The 20,329-nt window shown below is 37.0% G+C and overlaps 1 protein-coding gene across 1 annotated transcript; it reads right to left on the bottom strand.

Annotated features, from left to right (window-relative positions):
• Positions 1-261: 261 nt before the first annotated feature.
• slc6a2 (solute carrier family 6 member 2) lies at positions 262-15,841 on the bottom strand. The gene is made up of 14 exons (XM_062989369.1): positions 15,556-15,841; positions 13,814-13,945; positions 13,034-13,274; positions 7,783-7,921; positions 7,009-7,143; positions 6,548-6,651; positions 5,156-5,280; positions 4,392-4,504; positions 3,883-4,011; positions 3,289-3,388; positions 2,633-2,733; positions 1,680-1,847; positions 1,370-1,441; positions 262-323 (listed from the first exon to the last, which is right to left on the bottom strand). Exons 1-14 carry the CDS (start codon positions 15,839-15,841, stop codon positions 300-302), a joined length of 1,869 nt encoding a protein of 622 aa, XP_062845439.1. The 3' UTR covers positions 262-299.
• Positions 15,842-20,329: the final 4,488 nt, after the last annotated feature.

Raw genomic sequence — 20,329 nt, 5'->3', positions numbered from 1 at the left:
TCAAAAAATGAACTGACCCAAAAGTAAGATTGGAAGTGTAACAGTCATAATTCTGTAAATAAAGGTGTAAGTTCTGGAATGGGTGTCTGAGGTTCAAGAAAAAACCCACATTAATACAAAAACAAAATTCAAACTTGAGATCACCAGGCTAGAGCAAACACTGACAATAGGGTATGTGGTACACACAAGGCATCGCTTCACTCTGTCCACTTACTGGTGGCAGATCTCTTTCCACACTTGGCACATCTTGTTCATCAACCACCCAGAGTTGTTAATGGCACTTCTCTGCTGTGGCCACATCAGATAGCCTTCCAGTGTTTAAACTGCAAAATCAGGTATAGACTTATGGGTACTTCAGTAGAGCCAAACTTGCATCACAATTGAGGTAAATAAACACCAGTAGCACATTGACGAGCAAAATTGCAGTCCTACAGACATCTCATGCTCTGTTTAACTTTAATCTCAATTTTACATTTTTATATTTATGATTACCACTTGTTAAATGGCTTTCTTATGTAGCCCTCACAAAATCTCAGTGTAAGAAAGAAAAAACACAAATGTTTTCAGATCAGATAAATAGAAATTATATTTGTATTTGTAACATTTTTTTCCTTTTAGTAGACTTTTCTGTTCACTTGTGAGCTTTAGGTTTGTAGTTGTTATTACCACTTTGTCTGAGCTCATAGATGGTGGGTTATGAAAAACGAGTGAAGTTGTGAGCATGCTGTAGAGTTAATGAAGGAAAGAAAGAGTTCAAAAGAAACTAAGTGCTGGAAAAAGATAAAGGTTCGAAGGACGAATAATTGCATTGCTGAGAATGAGAGAATTCCAGCAAAAAGGTTTTTTAGTTGTAACATCGTTGAGCAAGATAGACCTGAACACATCCCACCAGGGATCAAAAATCAACTATTGCCAGAGTACTATGGAATTTTTTTTATTTTTATTTTTAAAAAAATATTTACTGTGGGTTGCTCAAGTGGATGCACTCTGATCAGGGGAGAGATTTCGGAAGCTGACTTATTCGTGACATGCTTGTCGTGAAGAAATCTAAGACGACCCTTATTACCCACATGGTAATCCACAGCCTGAACGATTTAACAGGACCCCATTAGATATGTTGAACCTTGGATACTAAGGTAAAAAAACAAAAAACAGGTGGAGCCAGCATGTTAGTTACTCGGTTCATGCATACAACTGCACATTAAACTGGTCGACTGGTTGTTCCCCAGTATTGCCACAGATCCGGCCAAAGTTGGGGCTTTGCATGCATGGCCATGTCCAGAAATTAACCTCTCTTCACTCCTTTTTGGGCTTAATGAAGTGAAATGAACAAAATAAACTATCTTCCATTTATTGGGACTGATCTTACCTTAAACTGCCTGACATTTCCTTCTGTGACCAGGTGATATTCATTCTCAGGTGTAATACAGTATGCTATTCTCTGAAAAAAATCAGTGTAAAAACATACATTAGGATGGAAAGTCTTACCAGCTGGGAGTAATGTTAACAACCCCAGACCACAAGCAAACTATTTTTGTATGTTTATTCTGTCATTTTCCCTTTTAAATTATAAATTAACTTGATCACTTTTTTAAAACACCAAATACAAGTTTAATCATTTAAAAGTTCAAACTCCAAAATCTTACTTAAGCACTTAATTAATAAATAATATTTCTGACCTGCTTGAAGGTGCCGGGCAAGCTGAGGAACTTGTAGACGGCATAGAGGGGTACAAATATCATAGAGGACATTGAGATACTCCATCCCACCCAGAGAGCCCAGCTAGGGAAGATGTAGTCCTCATATTTGAGATCATTGGCAGTAACGATGCTAGCTATTACCACAACCTGCAAAATACAAGCAACATTTTGAACTGCAGTATAAAAGTGCATCATAAGCTATATTTTGTGAACCCATATAGAATTATAGAATATCTGAATGGGTGGGGCTTTGTTTTTCCATAGCATGCCATCAAGTCCATGCTATTATAAAACTTGAGTTTCGTGATTTGTGGTTCTTGGATAACTAATGCATCTGACAGGCATTAGGTGAGATTTGGTTTTCCGTCCTACTTTGAAAAGACACCACTGTTCTCTTTGCTTTTTACTTACAATGGTTTTACATATCTACTTAGGGACCTGTTGCTTAGAAATGTTTTTTTTTTGCTTCACCTGTCTGTTGGTGTAACAATCTTTAATCAGGCTTGAATCAGGTTGGGCATTGTTGGGTAATAAGTGCTCACAGTTGTTGATTCAATTCTGGCCATATGTTTTAAAGTGTGAAGGCAGAGCTTTGTGCTTGTCTTTCATTTAATCAGTAAATCCTTATATTAATCTTTTCATTGTGCATGGAGCTGTTATCATTGTCATATTGGTTAATGTTTTGTTCATGAAAGATACAACACATGACCAAAGGTATGTGGACACCTGACCATGAGCTTGTTGGACATCCCATTCTTGAACTGTTAAAACTTGTCAACATTATAGTATGTGAAATATCTTGTAAGTATAAGTAAAACATGAGCTAGTAGTTTACACAATGCCTTATTGTTTTGCAGATCGCTGATCAAAAATCGTTTCACGCTGAAGTAGTGAGTAAGTCAAAGCTGATTCTCCCCTATGTTATCACTTACCAGTAGAAAAACAGGACTGACAAACTTCCAGCAGAGCCTCCAGTAGAGTCCTGGCTTAAAGCCCATCATCCGTTCAATGTCCTCACTGAATCTGTCCACCCCTGAGAGACAAAGACACAAACAGCATTCCAGGCATCATTTCAGCGAGTGTATACAGATACCACATTTCAGCCAGGATCTGCACTCTCAGTTTGACCTGGAATCTGATCTGAGAAATTTTGCAATGAAAGCCAAAATATGAAAAAAACTGTCAAACCATACAATCCTGAGCCTTTTTTCCCCACTACAAAAAGTACTGGAGACTTTCCTGCCCTGGATTTGGAACTGTAAATTTGTCCTGGCCACCGATCCAGTACCAAGGGTTTCAGTTTTTGTGCCCTGAGGTGCTATGAGCACTGTTTTTGCTGATTGGCAAAAGTGGCTAGTAATACCAGGACAACTGTAATTTAAGCATAATTCAGAGGTACTGGAATTATTTGCATACTTATCATGTTTGGTTAAAACATTTAATGCTCATAGTGTTTAAAATAGGATGTTAACATGCTTATATTTTGGCGTCTGTTCATATATTTTTAGCCATATTGTGTATCTAAAAATGTTGTGGTCAGTTATTTTGTAACTGTGAACCTCTGGTGTTAAAGGTCTGATCCACATACCGTAGAACCATGAAACTCCTATAGCCTCTACTAGAACTCCAAATAGAATGGATGTTCCTGCAGCGTAGGTGTCCAACAGAGTAAAGACATAGATCCCTCCCTATAGACAAAGCAAGAAAAGATCAGAACGGTGTTCAGACCCAGCAGGAAGGTTTTTTTAATACACACTATGAGAATACCAATAGTAAAGTATTATAAAATTTACTTCATTTTACCGGCTTGCAGCAATTTATGTAGTCAAGCAATAATGCAACCCTTTTTCATCTATTGACTTTTATGCTTGATAAATTCTGAATTACATGTTTAGTGAACATGTATTAAACCAGGAATAAGAACATGTCAGTATAACACACTAATTACATTTTTTTACTCACATGGTTTTATCAGGCACTTTAAATCAGCTATCTAAAAGAGCACTAACTAAAGTAGCTACTATAACAACTGTTCCTGAGACAGAGTGAAACACCAAGTAAATTTAATGGCCCATTCATATACAGTATCAAGTCTAGACACTCTTCAGGCATGTTTTGTATCTTTTTGGCCTTTGGTATTTATAGGCAGCTTACATGCATTTACAGTATTGTGATCTTTTACCTTAGTAACACACAATAAGGCAACCAGGAAAGTCCCAAAAGCAGTTGCAAAAGTAAACAACTTCCTGTTCCTTTTAAGGATTTTGAAGTCATCTGTGAGTCCAGTTATGACTGCTTCCATGCCACCCATCTGAAAAAAGACATTTCATTTACCATGCGTTGTGAAACAAACAGTAATGTACAAACCTTAAGTTCAGAAAACTTGGGCCACTATGTAAAATGCATTATTTATGAAAAATAATTAATGTTGTCTTCTTAAGGTCAAAGTGCAATTCGTCTAAAAGGATTTAAAGATTTAAAAAATAATCCAATTATTAAAAGTTAAAGAATGGATGTAACACAATGGTAAATGCACGCTTGCCCTAATATTTAGTTTTTATTCTGTTTCAGTTTACTACAGGTTAGAGAATTCACATATCATTGCAGGCTGTTGCATAATGTCCCAACATTTTTGGAATTAAAGTTTGTACATTTAAAACTATTTTTAAATTTTATAATGAAGCCACTTACAGAACTGTCAATGCCAAGAGTTAGTAACATAATGAAAAAAAATATGGAAAAGAAAGTGGAGCCAGGGAGAGTGGAGATCGCTTCTGGGTAAATGATGAACACAAGTCCAGCTCCTGCATACAGAGGGAAATAATGATACACACAAGATTTAATGTGCTTATTTTGTTTCATACAATTCAACTTTGAGTAGCACCTTTTCCACCCAAATATTCCATTTATAAGCATGTTTATAAATTCTGCGTCATTTTGGTGTTTCCAATTATACATTCGTTGGGCTTGTTTGGCTTATGAATGATTACCTATTCACCCTTCTTTAACTGTGAAAAATGTTCATTTTACAAACTCTTGTTTAGATTTCACTAGTTTCATCTTTTTTGGAATGTGTTGCAGGTGTCTTTTTACAAGATTAAAAAATACAGCAAACATTAAAATTCACTTTTGTGCTGATTTCACCTAAATACCAGTAAAATACAATTTATAAGTGTTCTTTTAAAATACATTTTACTGTTCCAGCTGATTTGTAAACCGATAAAACTTGTGTAAGGAGTGACTACCATTTCTGTCCTAAAAGTTATCAAAGTGTGTAAAACATGATGTTAAAATCCTAATAATAATAAATACTGTTCCAACTCTTTCCCTTTAGACCTTTTCACACCATTAGCAAGCCAATCTATTTATAATAATAATAATAACATTAAATACTAATTAACTAAATTAGAAATCAAAATCTGACAGAGATGAAGGGTGGAGAGTGACATACACACCTTCAGTGGCCACTTCACTAACGCTTACATTATGTTTATGAGCCATGTAGCCCAGCACTGAGAAGATGGCAAACCCTGAGAAGAAACTGGTAATGCAGTTTATTGTGCTGGTCAGCATGGCATCCCTGCAAGAACACAACATAAACATACAAGTTAAAGCACATTCTGATTAAAATTATAACTGTAAACCTTCTACTACATGCAGTAGGTTTACAAATGATAACTTTTTTGGTTCATATTTAATATAACACAAACATCAGGCTAATCCAATCCAATCTGATTTCAGTTTGCATTTCCAGTTTTGTATTCTTAAAGGTAATTGCTTGTTTTGGAGCTGTGACTCCCCTAACTAAGGGGCCACTAAAATGTTCTAACACAGCCACATCACAAATCTGAATACAAATCATTTACCATTTAGATCTATTGCCGTATCTCTCTCACTCAGGTTGACCATTAAAGTTGCTGTCTTTGAATAAGGCTTTAAAGATGTTCCATCCATGTTGGAAATGGCTATAAAACTAATCATAAGCATCTATGTTTCCTCCAGTGAGGCACATACAGCTTCACCAAAAACAGGCTCTCGTAATTTTTTAAACAGCACAGTAAACCTAAAGTCATCTTTATTGGACCAACGTCTTGGCCCCAAATAACATTTTATTATATATTCTATGAAGGTCTTTGCATCTCCACTAGCATGGTGCCAGGCTATTGTTTTACTAATGGAGGAAAATAAGGTTAATGAGCAGCGAGACTATTTCTCCCTTTGAGAGATCTCATGTTTAATTACCTCATTGTGTTATCATCAGCCCTGAGAGATCAAGTGAGCCTGTTAAATGACCTAGTATGATAGTACGAGTGGCTTCATTTGTCAAAGAAACTAAAAATCAGTAGATCACAAATAGCACAATTGCTAGAAGAACAGAATAAAACCTGGTAATAAATGTGTGCACTTATATCTGATCAATCCAATATTTAATTCTACTGCTGCTGATGGGCCACTAGTAAGTCTCTGAAACCTTGCCGACACTGATACACACGTATAATACATGGCACCTAAGCATCACAGATCAAATGTCTTTAATATATTCCAGAGTCCAGTTGTGGTGTCCTCCGTTCAGTTGGCACTTATGATTGCACATAATACTAATCTAAAGCTGTGTGCCCAATCCATCAAGCATCTGAAAGAGTTCTGATGTTGCTTCTATTGTCAGTGTGGGACCTAATAGTAAGTTGCAATAGTTATTCTAATATACTTTTCATTTGTCATTTACCTCCACCATTATCTAAATAATACTGTAAAAACACAGAGATAAAAATAAAGCTGAACATGGTGTTCCTTTTGCTGCACCACTGGTAATGGTGGGCGGTGGGATCCAAAAAACAACAATTTACCTGTAGCAGTTATTGTCAAATTTGTTGTAGCTGGCAAATGCGATAAGCACCCCGAATCCTGCCCCCAGAGAGTAGAAAATCTGTGTGGCAGCTTCAATCCAAACCTGCAAAAGATATATACTATATGTATATAAACATCACAAGTCTTTGTAATGTAATACAGTGGAAGTCAAATGCATAGCAAAAATTCATATTGATTCCCTAATACATTTGAATAGATGTATACATCTAGCAAGTTTAAGCTAACTTAAGTAAAACATGTTGGCATTAATAAACCACAGAAAGTAACAAATAGATAAACAGATAAAGTAACAAAATGTAATTTTTTGCCAGATATTCTGACATTTGGCTTTTCATTTGAAGCTTTTTGGGTGAAAAATTCCGTCCAAGGGTCACCCTGTTCTGAAAGTGACCCACACAGATTTATACATAGTTTTAAGTAAAATAAATCGGAGGCTTACGTGGGGTTTCTTGAGCTTATTGAGGTCAACGTCCAAGTATGCACGAATTCCGTCCATTGCACCAGGTAATGTGACGCCTCGAATTAGCAGCACCAATAGTACGATGTATGGCATGGTAGCAGTGATATACACAACCTACACACACAAAACGCATTCAGAGTATTAACTACATAACTAAATAAGCAAGACTTTATCCATGCTGGTCAATTCTTCCGCACCAAATTCAAACCAAAAAGCAATTGATTTTTTTGCTGGCCTTGTGTTTGTGTGTGTGTGTGTGTGTGTGTGTGTGTGTGTGTGTGCAGAGGTTTTTTATGATCAGTAATGTCCCATCCTCGATAGTAATAGTGCTTTCATAGAGGTGTATTTGTTGTGAACTTGCTCCTGTGCTTTGTATTGTTGTTGCATAAACTAATTGTTTTTGCTTAGGCATCAAATCATGGACTGGTCTACATTTAAGGTATTTAGCAGACTGATGACCAGACATTCTTCTGTAGGATTTTCTGGTGGAGGAAAGAATTCTGGACATGTTGCTCAGGCCCTAAAGCAGCAAAACATCTACACACATCACACTACCATGTTTGACTGTTGGTATGACTTTATATGGTATGATGTGTGTGTTAGCTTTACAGCAAATATAATGGCACCCATTTATTTCAAAAGTTACAGAGACAAATATCCAAACTTTTGAAAAAAAAAAAAAACTTTTTATGCTACTGTGTTATACAATATTGTCATACAATATTAATAATCATAAACCAGGGTATTTAATACCTTTCCAGAGGACTTCACACCCTTCCATAGACTGAAGTAAAGAATGAACATGACTCCTATGAGGCACAGAGCCAGCTGCCAGCGAGGTTCTTGTAGGTCATGGATTCCTTTACTCTCATGGATGTGTAACACCTCCCGTCTACACAAAAAATAACCCAATTAAGTTTGATTTTCTGTTTCTATATGACTGAAATAAACACAACATAGAACAATTATTTATTCCTATTTAATTCACTAACTTGGTATCCTCTAGTAGCTACATTTGATAAGGAGGCCCAACACATGCTTCCTGACATGTGTCTGACACCACCCCCTTTTTTATTAGGCAGATCTAACACATTTAGTAGATTCTAACTGACTTATATACAAGCACAAATACACCAGAGATTGGTTAGTGGTGCTTTAAATTGTGTTGCCAATGGCATAAACTCTTAACAGTGAAACTCTTCCTTGTTTGGATTATTTTTAAATGTAAGTTTTCTTGTATTCTTTATTCAAAAGTATTACTTTTGTGTTAGCTTGTTTTCCTCTGTTGAAATACATTTCCGCGCTCAACAGAGTTAAGATCAAAGAACTTCAAAGAAACAACTGATTTATGTCCATTGTTCTTAAGTGATAAACAAAGCCCTATAGGAACATACTGTTCTGTACTTGTACTCTGTATAAATACTCAAATGATATATGTGCTTTCCAGCTTAAGTTCATTACTTTATCATTAGTAATTTTCAACAGTGCTCATGCATATGGATAGTGACTTCTCTGTGTCTACTTCAAGTAAATCGGTTTTCAAAAAGTACAAGAAAACATGTTCCCTGATCTGGCCTACAGGACTCTCGTTGCTTAGTCTTGGTGTAGGTGCTAAGTGAGTATGGGGTGTTTACTGCAACCTGAAAGCGTGTAGATTTGTCCTTAACCAACATTTATTTGCCTGGTGTTATTTACCCTTGAGTTTTGGGAGAATCTTATTTTGTAAATCTTGTTTTCTTTGTAATATGTGGGAAACTTTTTCCTCTTGTAATCTGAAACAGATTTCATCTGTTTCCGCTAAACTCTGACCTGCTGCTTTCTAACCCTAGACCTAGCACATCCTCCAACTGTGTCCAACTTTAGATTGGCAACATAAACCATGGAAAATTGACACAACAAAGCCCAAATGTCTGGGTTCACAAAAAATTGGTGTGTTTAAATGTATTATACAAAAAAAATCTGATTTTGTTCTAACAAATATAGGGTCTTGTACAAAGAGTACTCTTTTGAAAAGAAAACACAGTGTAGGTTTTATATGGCCAAAAGTATGGTAAGCACTGGAAGACAAGATTGTTACATAATTACAATGGGTTTTTTTTAGCAGAACAGTAATAATCCCATTAAATTGTTTAACAAAATTAAGCTTTTGCCATGGTCATCGCAGGCCACTGACCTAAACCCCACAGTAAAGCTGTAAAAGAGGGTCCACAAGTAAAAAAAACCCTGTATGTGCCAGGAGGATTTATAAAGATTTAGTATTAAGAAGTGCTTTTAGAACCCTTACTTTGTGTTTTCATATTTTTAGGCTAAGGGAAAGAGAAGGTCCTACATCCCTCTAATTGTGACCGTGTGGAACGTATAAATTATTTTACAATTAGAATTAAGGTTCTAGTCTTCAATTTGCTTAGTAAGCATTTAGCATTAGATAACGTGACCATTCTTTAAGTATAATAAAAAACGGAGAGTGTCTGAGATAATTTCACATGGATGCTCATAAAGCTCATCGTGTGGTGTCCATAAACTTCTGGCCACAAAGTGTACCTTGTCTGGACATTAAATAAAAATGGCATTTCCACCAGAGCTCCTGCAGTCACTGTGCTTTAGTTCAAGACCATGTTTGTAGTACATCTGGAGGAGTTTGACAAGTACTATTACACCCTGCCCACCAAGGACAAAGACTGACTGACGAAACAATGCTGAAAAAAAATGTGGGTGTGATGAAACCCTCCTTACATGACATGGTGTCACACTTCACTTCAAAAGTGAAAGGAAATTAAAAATTGATTGTGTACTACAAAAAAAAAAACCTGTAGTGATGTGACATAAGTAGTAAACATCAGGCTGCCAAATGTGTTCATTGTTTTTAGTCCCTCTAACTCCTATTTTTGGACGCTTTTAGGAAAAGAGTGGGCCGGACATGAAGTCATAAAGAAGGCTGCAAGTGAGCAGCGTGGTTTCTGCTTAAAGTCCTCATTTTCTTTACCTGCATCCTCAGAGTTCTAGTCCTGCTATAATAACAAAAGCATCAAAGAAATTACCTTTTACCTGTAGTACCCACTATAGCTGATAAAACCGTGCTTCAGAGTTGTATGTGCCAAAGCTCACACACAAAAAAGGCAGACAAATATGCATAATAGGTGAATAAACAATCTAGGACATATTTTAAAAAGCTTAGACGAGCTGACAGACTTGGTGGGAAGTTAGCTAGCTGGTAACTTTTAATATCTGCCTTAGAGAGAAGCTGTGTTTTATTATCTGAGTGCAGGAGCGGTATACTGTGTTTAAAATGCTTAGTTTATACGTATGCCATTCACCATCTTTCTCACGTATTAAACGGCTTTAGAGTCTTTTGAGTTTCAGTTTAACAAAGAGAACAAACAGCACCTTCCTCTGTTTAGATAAAACTATATTTATCAGAGGAGCATTTCTACTCAAAGCTTTGATTCCTTCAAATTCCTGAAAATCAGTGGTACTGTTTGCAATTAAAACCTGAATTTTTTTAAGCGAGCTATTACTCTAATTTGACTGATTGAATGATAGTTTCTGTTCAATCATTAGTTCCATTTAAAAGGAAAAAAAACTAAGGATAGACATAGTAAAAAGAATCAAGCTCAAAATTAACTGTCGTAAGAACTACATAGGTGGACATGATTAGAAACACAATATTTAAAAAACCCGAATATAGTGACTAAATTCCAATTTATAGTAACTTTTTAATTAAATGTATCACCAATTAACAGCATTGCTTATAAAATAGCTTGAACATTAAGCACTCTCCGCCATCTTTCTTCACAAACAATCTCACAAAGTTCAAAAGCAGGTTCCTGAATCACAAGCGCTTCAGTCACAAACACTGGGAAATGATGTTGAAATGCATGTTTCATGTGAACCAGTCTCGGTCACAGCAGCGTATGTCAAACATGAATAAACATTATCAGTAAAAAGGAACCATGCTTGTAGATCAAAGCTCACTAACAGGAATAGAATGCTGTTTACTGCACTGCGATTCCCAAATGATGCTGTAACGTTCACCCGAGATGCCACAGAATTTACAATAAATGTAAATCATTTTAAAAATGAATAGGTCAGACCATTAAAAGCTTCTTTCCTTTCAATTCATATCCACGATTTCAAAATGGATAGTTCCGAAACTGCAATCTGTAGATTGCGTTTCTAGTAGGATCTGTGAATTATGTCGTATACTTATAATTATACTTATAATACTCATGACTTTAAAATGGAATGTCTAACATGTCTAACTTTGGACCATATAGTATACAATTGTAGACAAAAGATTTTTTTTACTGTTATATACCATTTACGTAAACCCTTCATGAGAACGGATATGAGGCTACATAAACATGTAAAAATGCTTATTTAAAAGTGCGTCAGCTGTCAGATATGATAAACTTTCCATCAGAATCACCAAATTCAATCTTAAAAATTCATAACACACTTATGCTACGCATTATTCAGTTAACAAAACTCTATCACATAAAGGTTTGTCAACATCGGAGTACCAAATCATGACTCTTAACAGCCTTGACTCTTGACAATTTTGAAGTGCGTCCGTGAACACTTCCGCCTATTTAATCAAGAGAGCACTTGTAGGGCCAAGCACTGATATTTAACAAGAAGACCTGGCTCACAGTCGGCATTTACTGAATCATGCTGTTATACAGTAAATATTAATGTAGCTTTGTCAGTTGTAGCTCTGAAGATTTTTTTATAATGTTTTATCATTTTACCTCTAAAAACATCACCATAATTACTACTTGATGCATAGAATCTAATGGATACCACTTTTACAAGCTTATAATATTGTCCAGATTACACAATAATAGTGTGTATGTATATAAAATACATTTCAAATTAGATCGGTAAACTGCTTTTATTTTCCCATAAGCCAGATCGATCCAATATTATGTCGGGCAAGAAGACAAGCACCATAAATCTCATAACTCAACTGGATGTGTAATTAGAAGGTTTATTTAACAAGATCTATAGGAAAACATACTAAATACCTCAGTCAGGAAAAGTGAATAATCCACCATTTCCTGCTGGAAAGATATTTTGACTCCATATGCAACAGACAGGACTCTTGGAGAACTTGGAGCTTTAACGCCCCACTGCTTTTGGCTAGACTGAATCATTAACAGTTGTGCTGTGTGAAAGGTGCCATGATTGATTAATGCCCAAGTCCTTTTGGAACATCCCATGAGCAGTGAGATTTCATCTGCTTATATTAATCCTACTCATTCTGCCAACAGATGTTACTGCGAACACCAAAAACAATATATCAAACTATAAAACAGAAAGCATCAGTGATTGTAAATTTAAATCTGCATTAAACAAAGTTGGGTATGAATGTTACATTAGGAGCTTGGTGCCAAGAATTCACACAGGCAAAGAATGTGGACACCTGAAAATGAGATTTTTGCAATAAACTATGGTTGGTTCTTCCCTTCACTGCTTTACCAGCCTTGACTCTTCTTGAAAGGCTTTGCAAACAATTTTGAAGTGTGTCTGTGAACACTTCCGCCTATTTAGGCAAAAGAGCGTTTGTGAGCCAGGTCTTCTTGTCTTTGTACTGTTACAATTTCCAAGACATACTCTGCTCTTCTAGAAAGGCTTTTTGATTTTGAAGTGAGATTTTGAACTGTGAGAGCAACAGGGTTGGTGGGGAATTTATCCAGATTGTTATGGGATGGGATGGCATTCTATAGTTTTTGTGTGCATTTGTCTTAATTATGTAGTGTATAGTGGCTGAAGAAAATGCTTAAGATCTGTATATCCCCAAAAAACCCTGGACAAACGTGTTTTATTAAAACCCTGTCCACCTACACATCTGTCCAACAATGTTAAAGTTCACTGATGGTCCAAAAACTACTCACTCTGTATGTTACTCAACTCTAACTCGATTCAAAACAAGACAAATCACAACCATGGAAAAACAGAACACAATAAAATGTCAGTAATAGACTTAATGAATCACAGAACTTACTCATAAAACTCTGCAGCAGGAGTTATCTTGTACTTAGCATAGGAAGTTATGTTGCCCAGAACGGAGGAGCCGCTGATGAGCTTGGGGTCTTTGCACTGGACACTGTTCCATGTGTTGTTGCAGTTTTGCCAGGGCAGCTTTGTTGTAAATGAGGAGAACAGGTAGTATAGAGACCATGCAATAATGACGTTGTAGTAAAAGCCCACATATAAAGCGATGACAATCACGGTGTAGCCAACGCCTATGGATTGTAAAGAAGAAAATATTTAGTACAACTGAGTGTGGAATAATCCATCAGACATTTCTTTAGTGTCATTGAGCTTTACCAGTTTAACTTCCAGGTTACTGTCAGTTATTTACCATTTCTTTTAAACTACGGCCCTAAAGTGAGTGCTGAGAGTGTACTTATTCATACATGAATTTTGGCAAAATCCAACTTAACAGTAGCTTCCTTCCTGCTATTCTGCCATAAAGGCCTGATTTTGCTTAACTGTTCAAGGTTTCTTCCACTTAAAAAAATATTTAGGGCACATAAACCTGGGAACATGCACAGCTTTAGATATTGTTTTGCTTTAACACAATTTAATCCCGAAACAGTTCTTTAGATTTCACTGACTTGTTTTTGTTTTACAGCATAAGATAAATTGTGCGCCATTATAGACCCAGATGTTTGCCTTTCCGTTTAAATCAAAACAATCGAGATTTTAGTACTTTATTTTTCTGAGAATATAGTGTCGATGTAAGATGTTAAGAATTATAAGCAAAAGGTTTAAAACATACCTTTGAACACAGGGCAGATCTTCCACACTGTGGCTGCCCCTTCTCTGTTAATCTGGCCCAATGCCAGTTCCATGTAAAAGAGAGGCATTCCTGCTATGAACAGGAACATGACGTATGGGATCAGAAAGGCCCCTGGAGAAAGATTTACATTGACATTATTGCAAAACCAGAAGACAAAATGTAAATAGAGGACAGTTTAAAGTTAAAACAGCTTGCAATGAAAAAGTTGAACATTATAAAAAGTTGAAATACACTAATTATTTAGGTGGAAGTTACTCTTTTATTCCAAGTTAAGGAATGGTCAATGATCCTTCACTGCCTAATACAAAAAAGAAAAAATACAGAAAAGACAGGAATTATAAACTACAAACCCAATTTAAAAAAATCCTTTTTACTGGAATTTTACAATAAAACAAATGTTTTACCTTATCATATGTTTTTGTAAACTTATGCTACTTCCTAACACAAAACCTGTGGAACAATCAAATTTCCGCAATAAACAGATGTAGAGGTAACAGGTGGCAGTTCAGACATTCTTGCCATTTATTCTTCTATAGCTTGCCAGGATCTGCCATGATGAATAGGATAAACTGCCCAAATCCAGCTGTGCAAAGCTTGTAGAGATGTATCCAGTAGTAGGTAAAAAAATGGCAAATATTTCTGTTTAAAATTAAATCCACAACAACAGTGTGCCAAAGGTCAGGGGGTCTAAAATCTTTCATAATCCACTGTATTTACAAAAATCAATTAAGTTGCTTAGTTAATGTCGTCTTTGTATTGTATTTATTTGCATTGGGTTTGCAGATAATTGCACTCAAGTTTTATTTACATTTTTCCTACTCTTCCCACATTTCTTACGTGGATTTGTATATTTTCTTGGTGTCACATGATTTAATGTTGATCTGATACTGAAACAGGACCCACTCTCTGTTTGTTTCACTGGAGTGTGAGGGGTGAGGCAAATTTCTTCCTTGTTAATGTGAAAGATCTGTGTTGTGGCTTTTAACTGCACGTCACGGTGTAACATGCATCAGTGGATCAGACTGGAAAATAGGTCAAATCCATATCAATCCAGATATCAGTCCAGTCTTCCAGGCCAGTTGCAGCTTAGTATGATAACCAAGTATTCATGTTACCCACTATCCCAAACTTTTTCTCAGAGCTTGCATTGTGCACAGGGACACAGTCATGATGGAACATGAAGAGCCCTTCCCTAAAAGTTAAAAGCATATACATCTCTCTATATCATTGATTTATTAAACCTGTTAGCTGAAAAACATGAATTAAAAAATAAAAATGGTGTTCCATTGGTTTTGTCCATATGGTGTATTTATTCTGAATGTGGCTTTTGCTTATAGCATCCCATTAACACTGAAATCTCTACTTGGGTAATGCAGTGGTCTGTTACGCTACTTCTGTTGAGATCTGGGTTTGAAACTCGAATGATTTTGATCCGAGACAGATTGGCTGTGTCTTGGCGTTCTGTCCAGGGTATTTTGTGATGGAACCAGACCTGCTGCGATCCAGACCACTATGAAGGCTTGATGAAAATGAAATATTTCATCAGTGTTTGTGGATCCATCAAAAACTTTAGTGTCACCCATGGGAAGGTTCCTACATGAAGTTTACTCCATCATTAAAACTAAATTAAACCATCACCTGCTGTTTCCATCTTTTTTCAGTTTGAAACACATTATATTCTGCAAATGAACTGTGTGTGAATTAGCATGCAGGGTTCTCACCTCCGCCGTTTTTGTAGCACAGAAAGGGAAACCTCCACACATTAGCCAGGTCTACAGCAAAGCCGATGACAGAAAGCAGAAAGTCCAGTTTCTTGCCCCAGGTCTCGCGCTCTGGCAGCTCGGTACAGGTGTGAGTACGGGAGCTGGTATACTGCAAGCCATTGTGCTCTTTGACCAGGATGAGCTCCACATCTTTCTTTTCCACCTCTTTCTTCTCTACATCTCCAAATGGCATTAGAGGGGCCACCGAAGCCAGCTTGCGCTCAGACATCACCTGGACGTTCATGATGTCCACTGTGGTGCCTGGCAAAGAGCGAGATAGTTGGCCAGCGCTCAAGTCGACACTCACGAGTATGACGTTAATGATGCTGGATTGAAGGTGGAGGAGGATGGTATAGATGGGAGGACAGGTTTTTGGTCTCGGTAAGATGAAGTTTGCTTGTCTGCGTCATTAGCTGAAAAAAAGAGAAAGGCAAGAAGGACACAACGTTTAGCAAGTGGCAAAACACAGTAGGTGCACTACTGTCCACGATTTAACAATCATTTGAGGAAATGTGATCACCTAGTGATTCCCATTCCCACCTGATTGATAGCGTGGTTACCCAGGAAGATGCAAGACCAGTAATACTGGATTTAACGTTTAAAGATTTCCATTAAAAAATGGTTATTGGCATCAGTTAACAAGGTGTGAATAAAGTAAAGTATTCATTCAAAGTAACTGATAAAGAGCAGAAACATGCCTTTTCTATAATTTAAAAGCAGTGGAAAAATTGACTTTTGTGGCTAAAAGAAACCAATAAATTGTGAATAATGAATATCGGATCTGTAAACAAGTCCAAAATGCACCATTTACATTTTCAGCATTTAGCAGACGCTTTTATCCAAAGCGACTTACAGAATGAGCGGAACACGATGAGCAATTGAGGGTTAAGGGCCTTGCTCAGGGACCCAACAGTGGCAACTTGGTGGTGGCGGGGCTTGAACCGGCAACCTTCTGCTTACTAGTCCAGTACCTTAACCACTGAGCTGGCACTGGCACCATAGTCCAGTACCTTAACCACTGAGCTATCACTGGCACCATAAGAAAAACTGAAAATACAATGTATACACATACAGAAATAGTGACATTACTGAATAAATAAAATGCAATTACCAATGTGCAACATTTACTTAAATTAGCATAACAATCTGAATGAATAAAAGAACAGAATTACCTGATAAAAGATTAACCAACAGAAAGTACACACCAGCTACACAGACAACACTTGTAACAATGTAAAACCTTTATTTAATCAAATATATTAAAGTTTGATTCAGATTCCACATGAATCGAACAAAACGCAACTGTAATTATTAAAGTGTAATTAACAAATAAAGTCCAGTAATAAAGTTTAAGTGCGCACCACGTTCCCGTTCTTTTTACGCACAACAAGAAGATAATGACGGCGAGTAAACAATAAATTACGATCAGAGTACCAGAACGCAGCGGGTACGGAGCCTGCACTAAACCACTTTTCATTGCAAACACACAAACGAGGCAAAGAAAAATGGGCTTTTTTTATACCCGCTCTTAAAATTAATTTTAACAGCAGGTAGTAAAAATACTATCGCGTTGATATTCTGAAATCGGTTATAAAGCAGATCAGGTGCAAATAGCAATTGTTGATAAGTTTCACAGTGATAAATGTTTGTAAAGCACCGAATAATTCAATTCAATTCTCTTGATCCAGTTTACGCGCAGTTTACGCGCTAGTTCTGCTGCGCTCTGGTTCTGACCATCAACGCGCCGATCAGCAGTTATGAGAGTAAATCGGTTTCAGCGGTTTTTATCCGATGCTGGTTAATAGAGACACAATAAAAGTTCACTTCTGTATAGAACATAAAGTCTGATGCATACTTAGGAGTCGGAGGTTGATCGTCCATGACTGACTGTCGCTGCGCTCCGGACGCGAATGAGAAGCTGCTGCCCATTCTTACAGGAGGTCACTTACTCACTGAGTCACTTAGTGCTCCCTCCCTCACTCCCTCACATTCACTCTCTCACCTCCTCACTCACACTCTTCTTTCCTCACTCCCTTACCTTCTCTCTCACCTCCTCACTCACACACTCCTTTACTCCCTCACTCATTCCCTAGTTCATTCTCACACTCAGTAACTCTTTATTGGTGTGTGCTTGCACGTTTTGTTTAATCTTGCATTACTGGGTAATTCTGGCCACTGTTTGAGTCTTATTTTAAACATTATTAAACTTTAAAATTAAAATACTGCACATTAATTGCTTTTTAGTCCTCTGACCATAACATTGGCTCTTATCTTAGTTACCCAGGTCTTACACTGATCATATCTGCTGCATTCAACACAGGTATTACAATGAACTTCAATCGTGTGTTTGTGTGTGTGTTTGTGTGTGTTTGTGTGTGTGTGTGTGTGTGTGTGTGTGTGTGTGTGTGTGTGTGTGTGTGTGTGTGTGTGATGATGATGCTGGTATGAAATGAGTAATGGTATAAATTCCTTGCAGCTGTTCATGTATTTTCTATTTAAGTATTTTTTTGCCGGACAGTTGGCTAGTAATCCTGGAAACAGGGTTTTTTTTGCTATGTAAAGCATTTGTGTGCGCTCCGGTAAGAGTAACTTAAGAATAATGAATGTCTAACATGTGAGTTGTTGTGAATTTAGCTTTCGTGTTGAAGTACTTATCATCTTGTGTGTTTTAGAAGTGCACTATGTTTTCTTTAGAATGTGATGAGACCTTATAACGGAGCACTAGCTGGCTAAAACTGCAGAGCGGTTTGTTGACATTCAGCAATACTACCATGAAACCATTTATTGTACCTACACATGCAAACTTTTAGTAAAACGTGTTTATCTTCAGGCAGTAATATTCAACTGCTGTTGGACATTTTGCTGAAATATTAGGGAACCTACAGTGCAAATAAAACCCAGTAATATTGTGGCTGTGGTGTGGGTTAACCTTTGCCCCAGTGCCCAGATTCTCACAACAACTTGGAAACAAGACCTTTTTAAAATGTTATATTATTTACTTTAATTGTCTGTTTTGCTTCTCTTCTTGTCCATAGATTAAATTACCTGTTTTCTAAGAAGCAGTAAAAGCATTGTGTTCTATGTGTAATCAAATCCTGCACAGCTTTAGCCAAAGGCTAAGATTTCTGTTAGATATGGGCGATCAGTTCATCCCATTAAAGTCAATGAATGTCCATATAAAGCTATCCAGTGCTTCTTTTATGAAACCTTAACGGGTCTGTTTTGGGGCACTTCGCTGATACTCCGGCAAAGATTAGGTAATAAATGTAAGGGACCTGGTTACTCAGGCTGATTTATGCATTCATTAAGGATGCTTTCTCTGTCTGGAAGCAGGAAATTGTAAATGCTATGTTAGGAAGTTGCAATATTGGTTGGACAAGGTAACCCCAGCTTAGACAAACGAACAAGATGTCCTTGCACTGTGGCGTCCCCCCCAGATTAATCCCTTTTATCCATCTGCATCAGTGTTTTTCTTCAAACTGATTCCATACAGTTGGAAGCAAAAACTGTAGTTTCTATACTTTATTTTATGCACTAGTTTGCAATAAATGTGGCTGACATCTGAACTTAATTATTAGGAGTGGTGTTCACACAGTCGCCATATGAAAGTTATTATATAAAAAGACCTACCATGCTATAAAGTGTATGACCATAGAGCAACAAATGAAGCAGATAACCCAGCCCCACCCCACAAAAAAAGATTAAAATAAAAGGCATGAGGGTTTTAAAGAGCAGGTCCTTGCAGGAGACTGTAAATCAACTGACTACGGTTCTGAGGACACACATGTTAGGTGTTAAGGCTAAACCTTGAGGCTCTGGTTGAAAGGCTGGTTATTAGGCTAAACAAAGAGCAGAACATTTTTAAATTACATTACTTCTCATGAGCTTTTAGATCAATCATTGCAAAAACAGTTAAAGTATTATTAAAAGATGGGGACTATAGTATGCCCAACTATAACCCTCTAGAGGCCTAAATGATAGTATAGAAACTCTCAATTCATAAATCAGGCAAATATATAATGTGCATGATTAAAGGTATATTCAGTAGATAGCCCTTACTCGTGGGTACAACACACAGCAATGCAATCTCCAAAAACAAGTATTGGTGTGAGAACCGGTAGTAGTGAGGACATCACTTTATCGCTCTGTTATTAAATGACATTTTACAACAGCACATCCATCCAGCTACATTTTTACATGGATAATGTTTAATAGGCAAGCCGCCCATCACAAGCCAAACATCACCTAGCCCAATGCCAAGCATCTTCTGGTGTGGTTTAAAGCACACTGCCATTGGACTAGTTATGAAAGTGACTTCACCATCTGGCAATCTGAAAGGTTAACTTCCCGCCTCAGGACAGGCCAAGGTTACTGTGTGGCACAGGTTACACCATGCCTCTACATTCCAGTGAAGGGTAATCCTAAGTTACAGCATACAATCATTTGTATTTTCAGCACAAAGTAAAGTTCATAAACATTTATTTAATATGGGTAATAAAGTTCTCAAAGTTACAGCATATTTCTGCAGTCACGTTTCAAACTGAAAAAAGAGTAAACGCTGTTACAGCAGCAAATGGGTTACCCACTGTTGCTGATGATTTTACAAAGGTTCATCAAGCACCTGCAGATGTATGAGGTGTTTAGGTGTCAATGTGCTTTTGGTCATTTGGTGTATCTTGGTGTAACTGAGCATGTCTTCTTTTGTACTGAGAACTGACTAAAACAGTGTAAG

Source organism: Trichomycterus rosablanca, chromosome 27 (assembly GCF_030014385.1).
Source record: "Trichomycterus rosablanca isolate fTriRos1 chromosome 27, fTriRos1.hap1, whole genome shotgun sequence".
In the NCBI taxonomy this organism is placed as follows: domain Eukaryota; kingdom Metazoa; phylum Chordata; class Actinopteri; order Siluriformes; family Trichomycteridae; genus Trichomycterus; species Trichomycterus rosablanca.
Note: the sequence above shows the minus strand (reverse complement) of the source record. Positions and strands in the feature narration are given on the sequence as shown.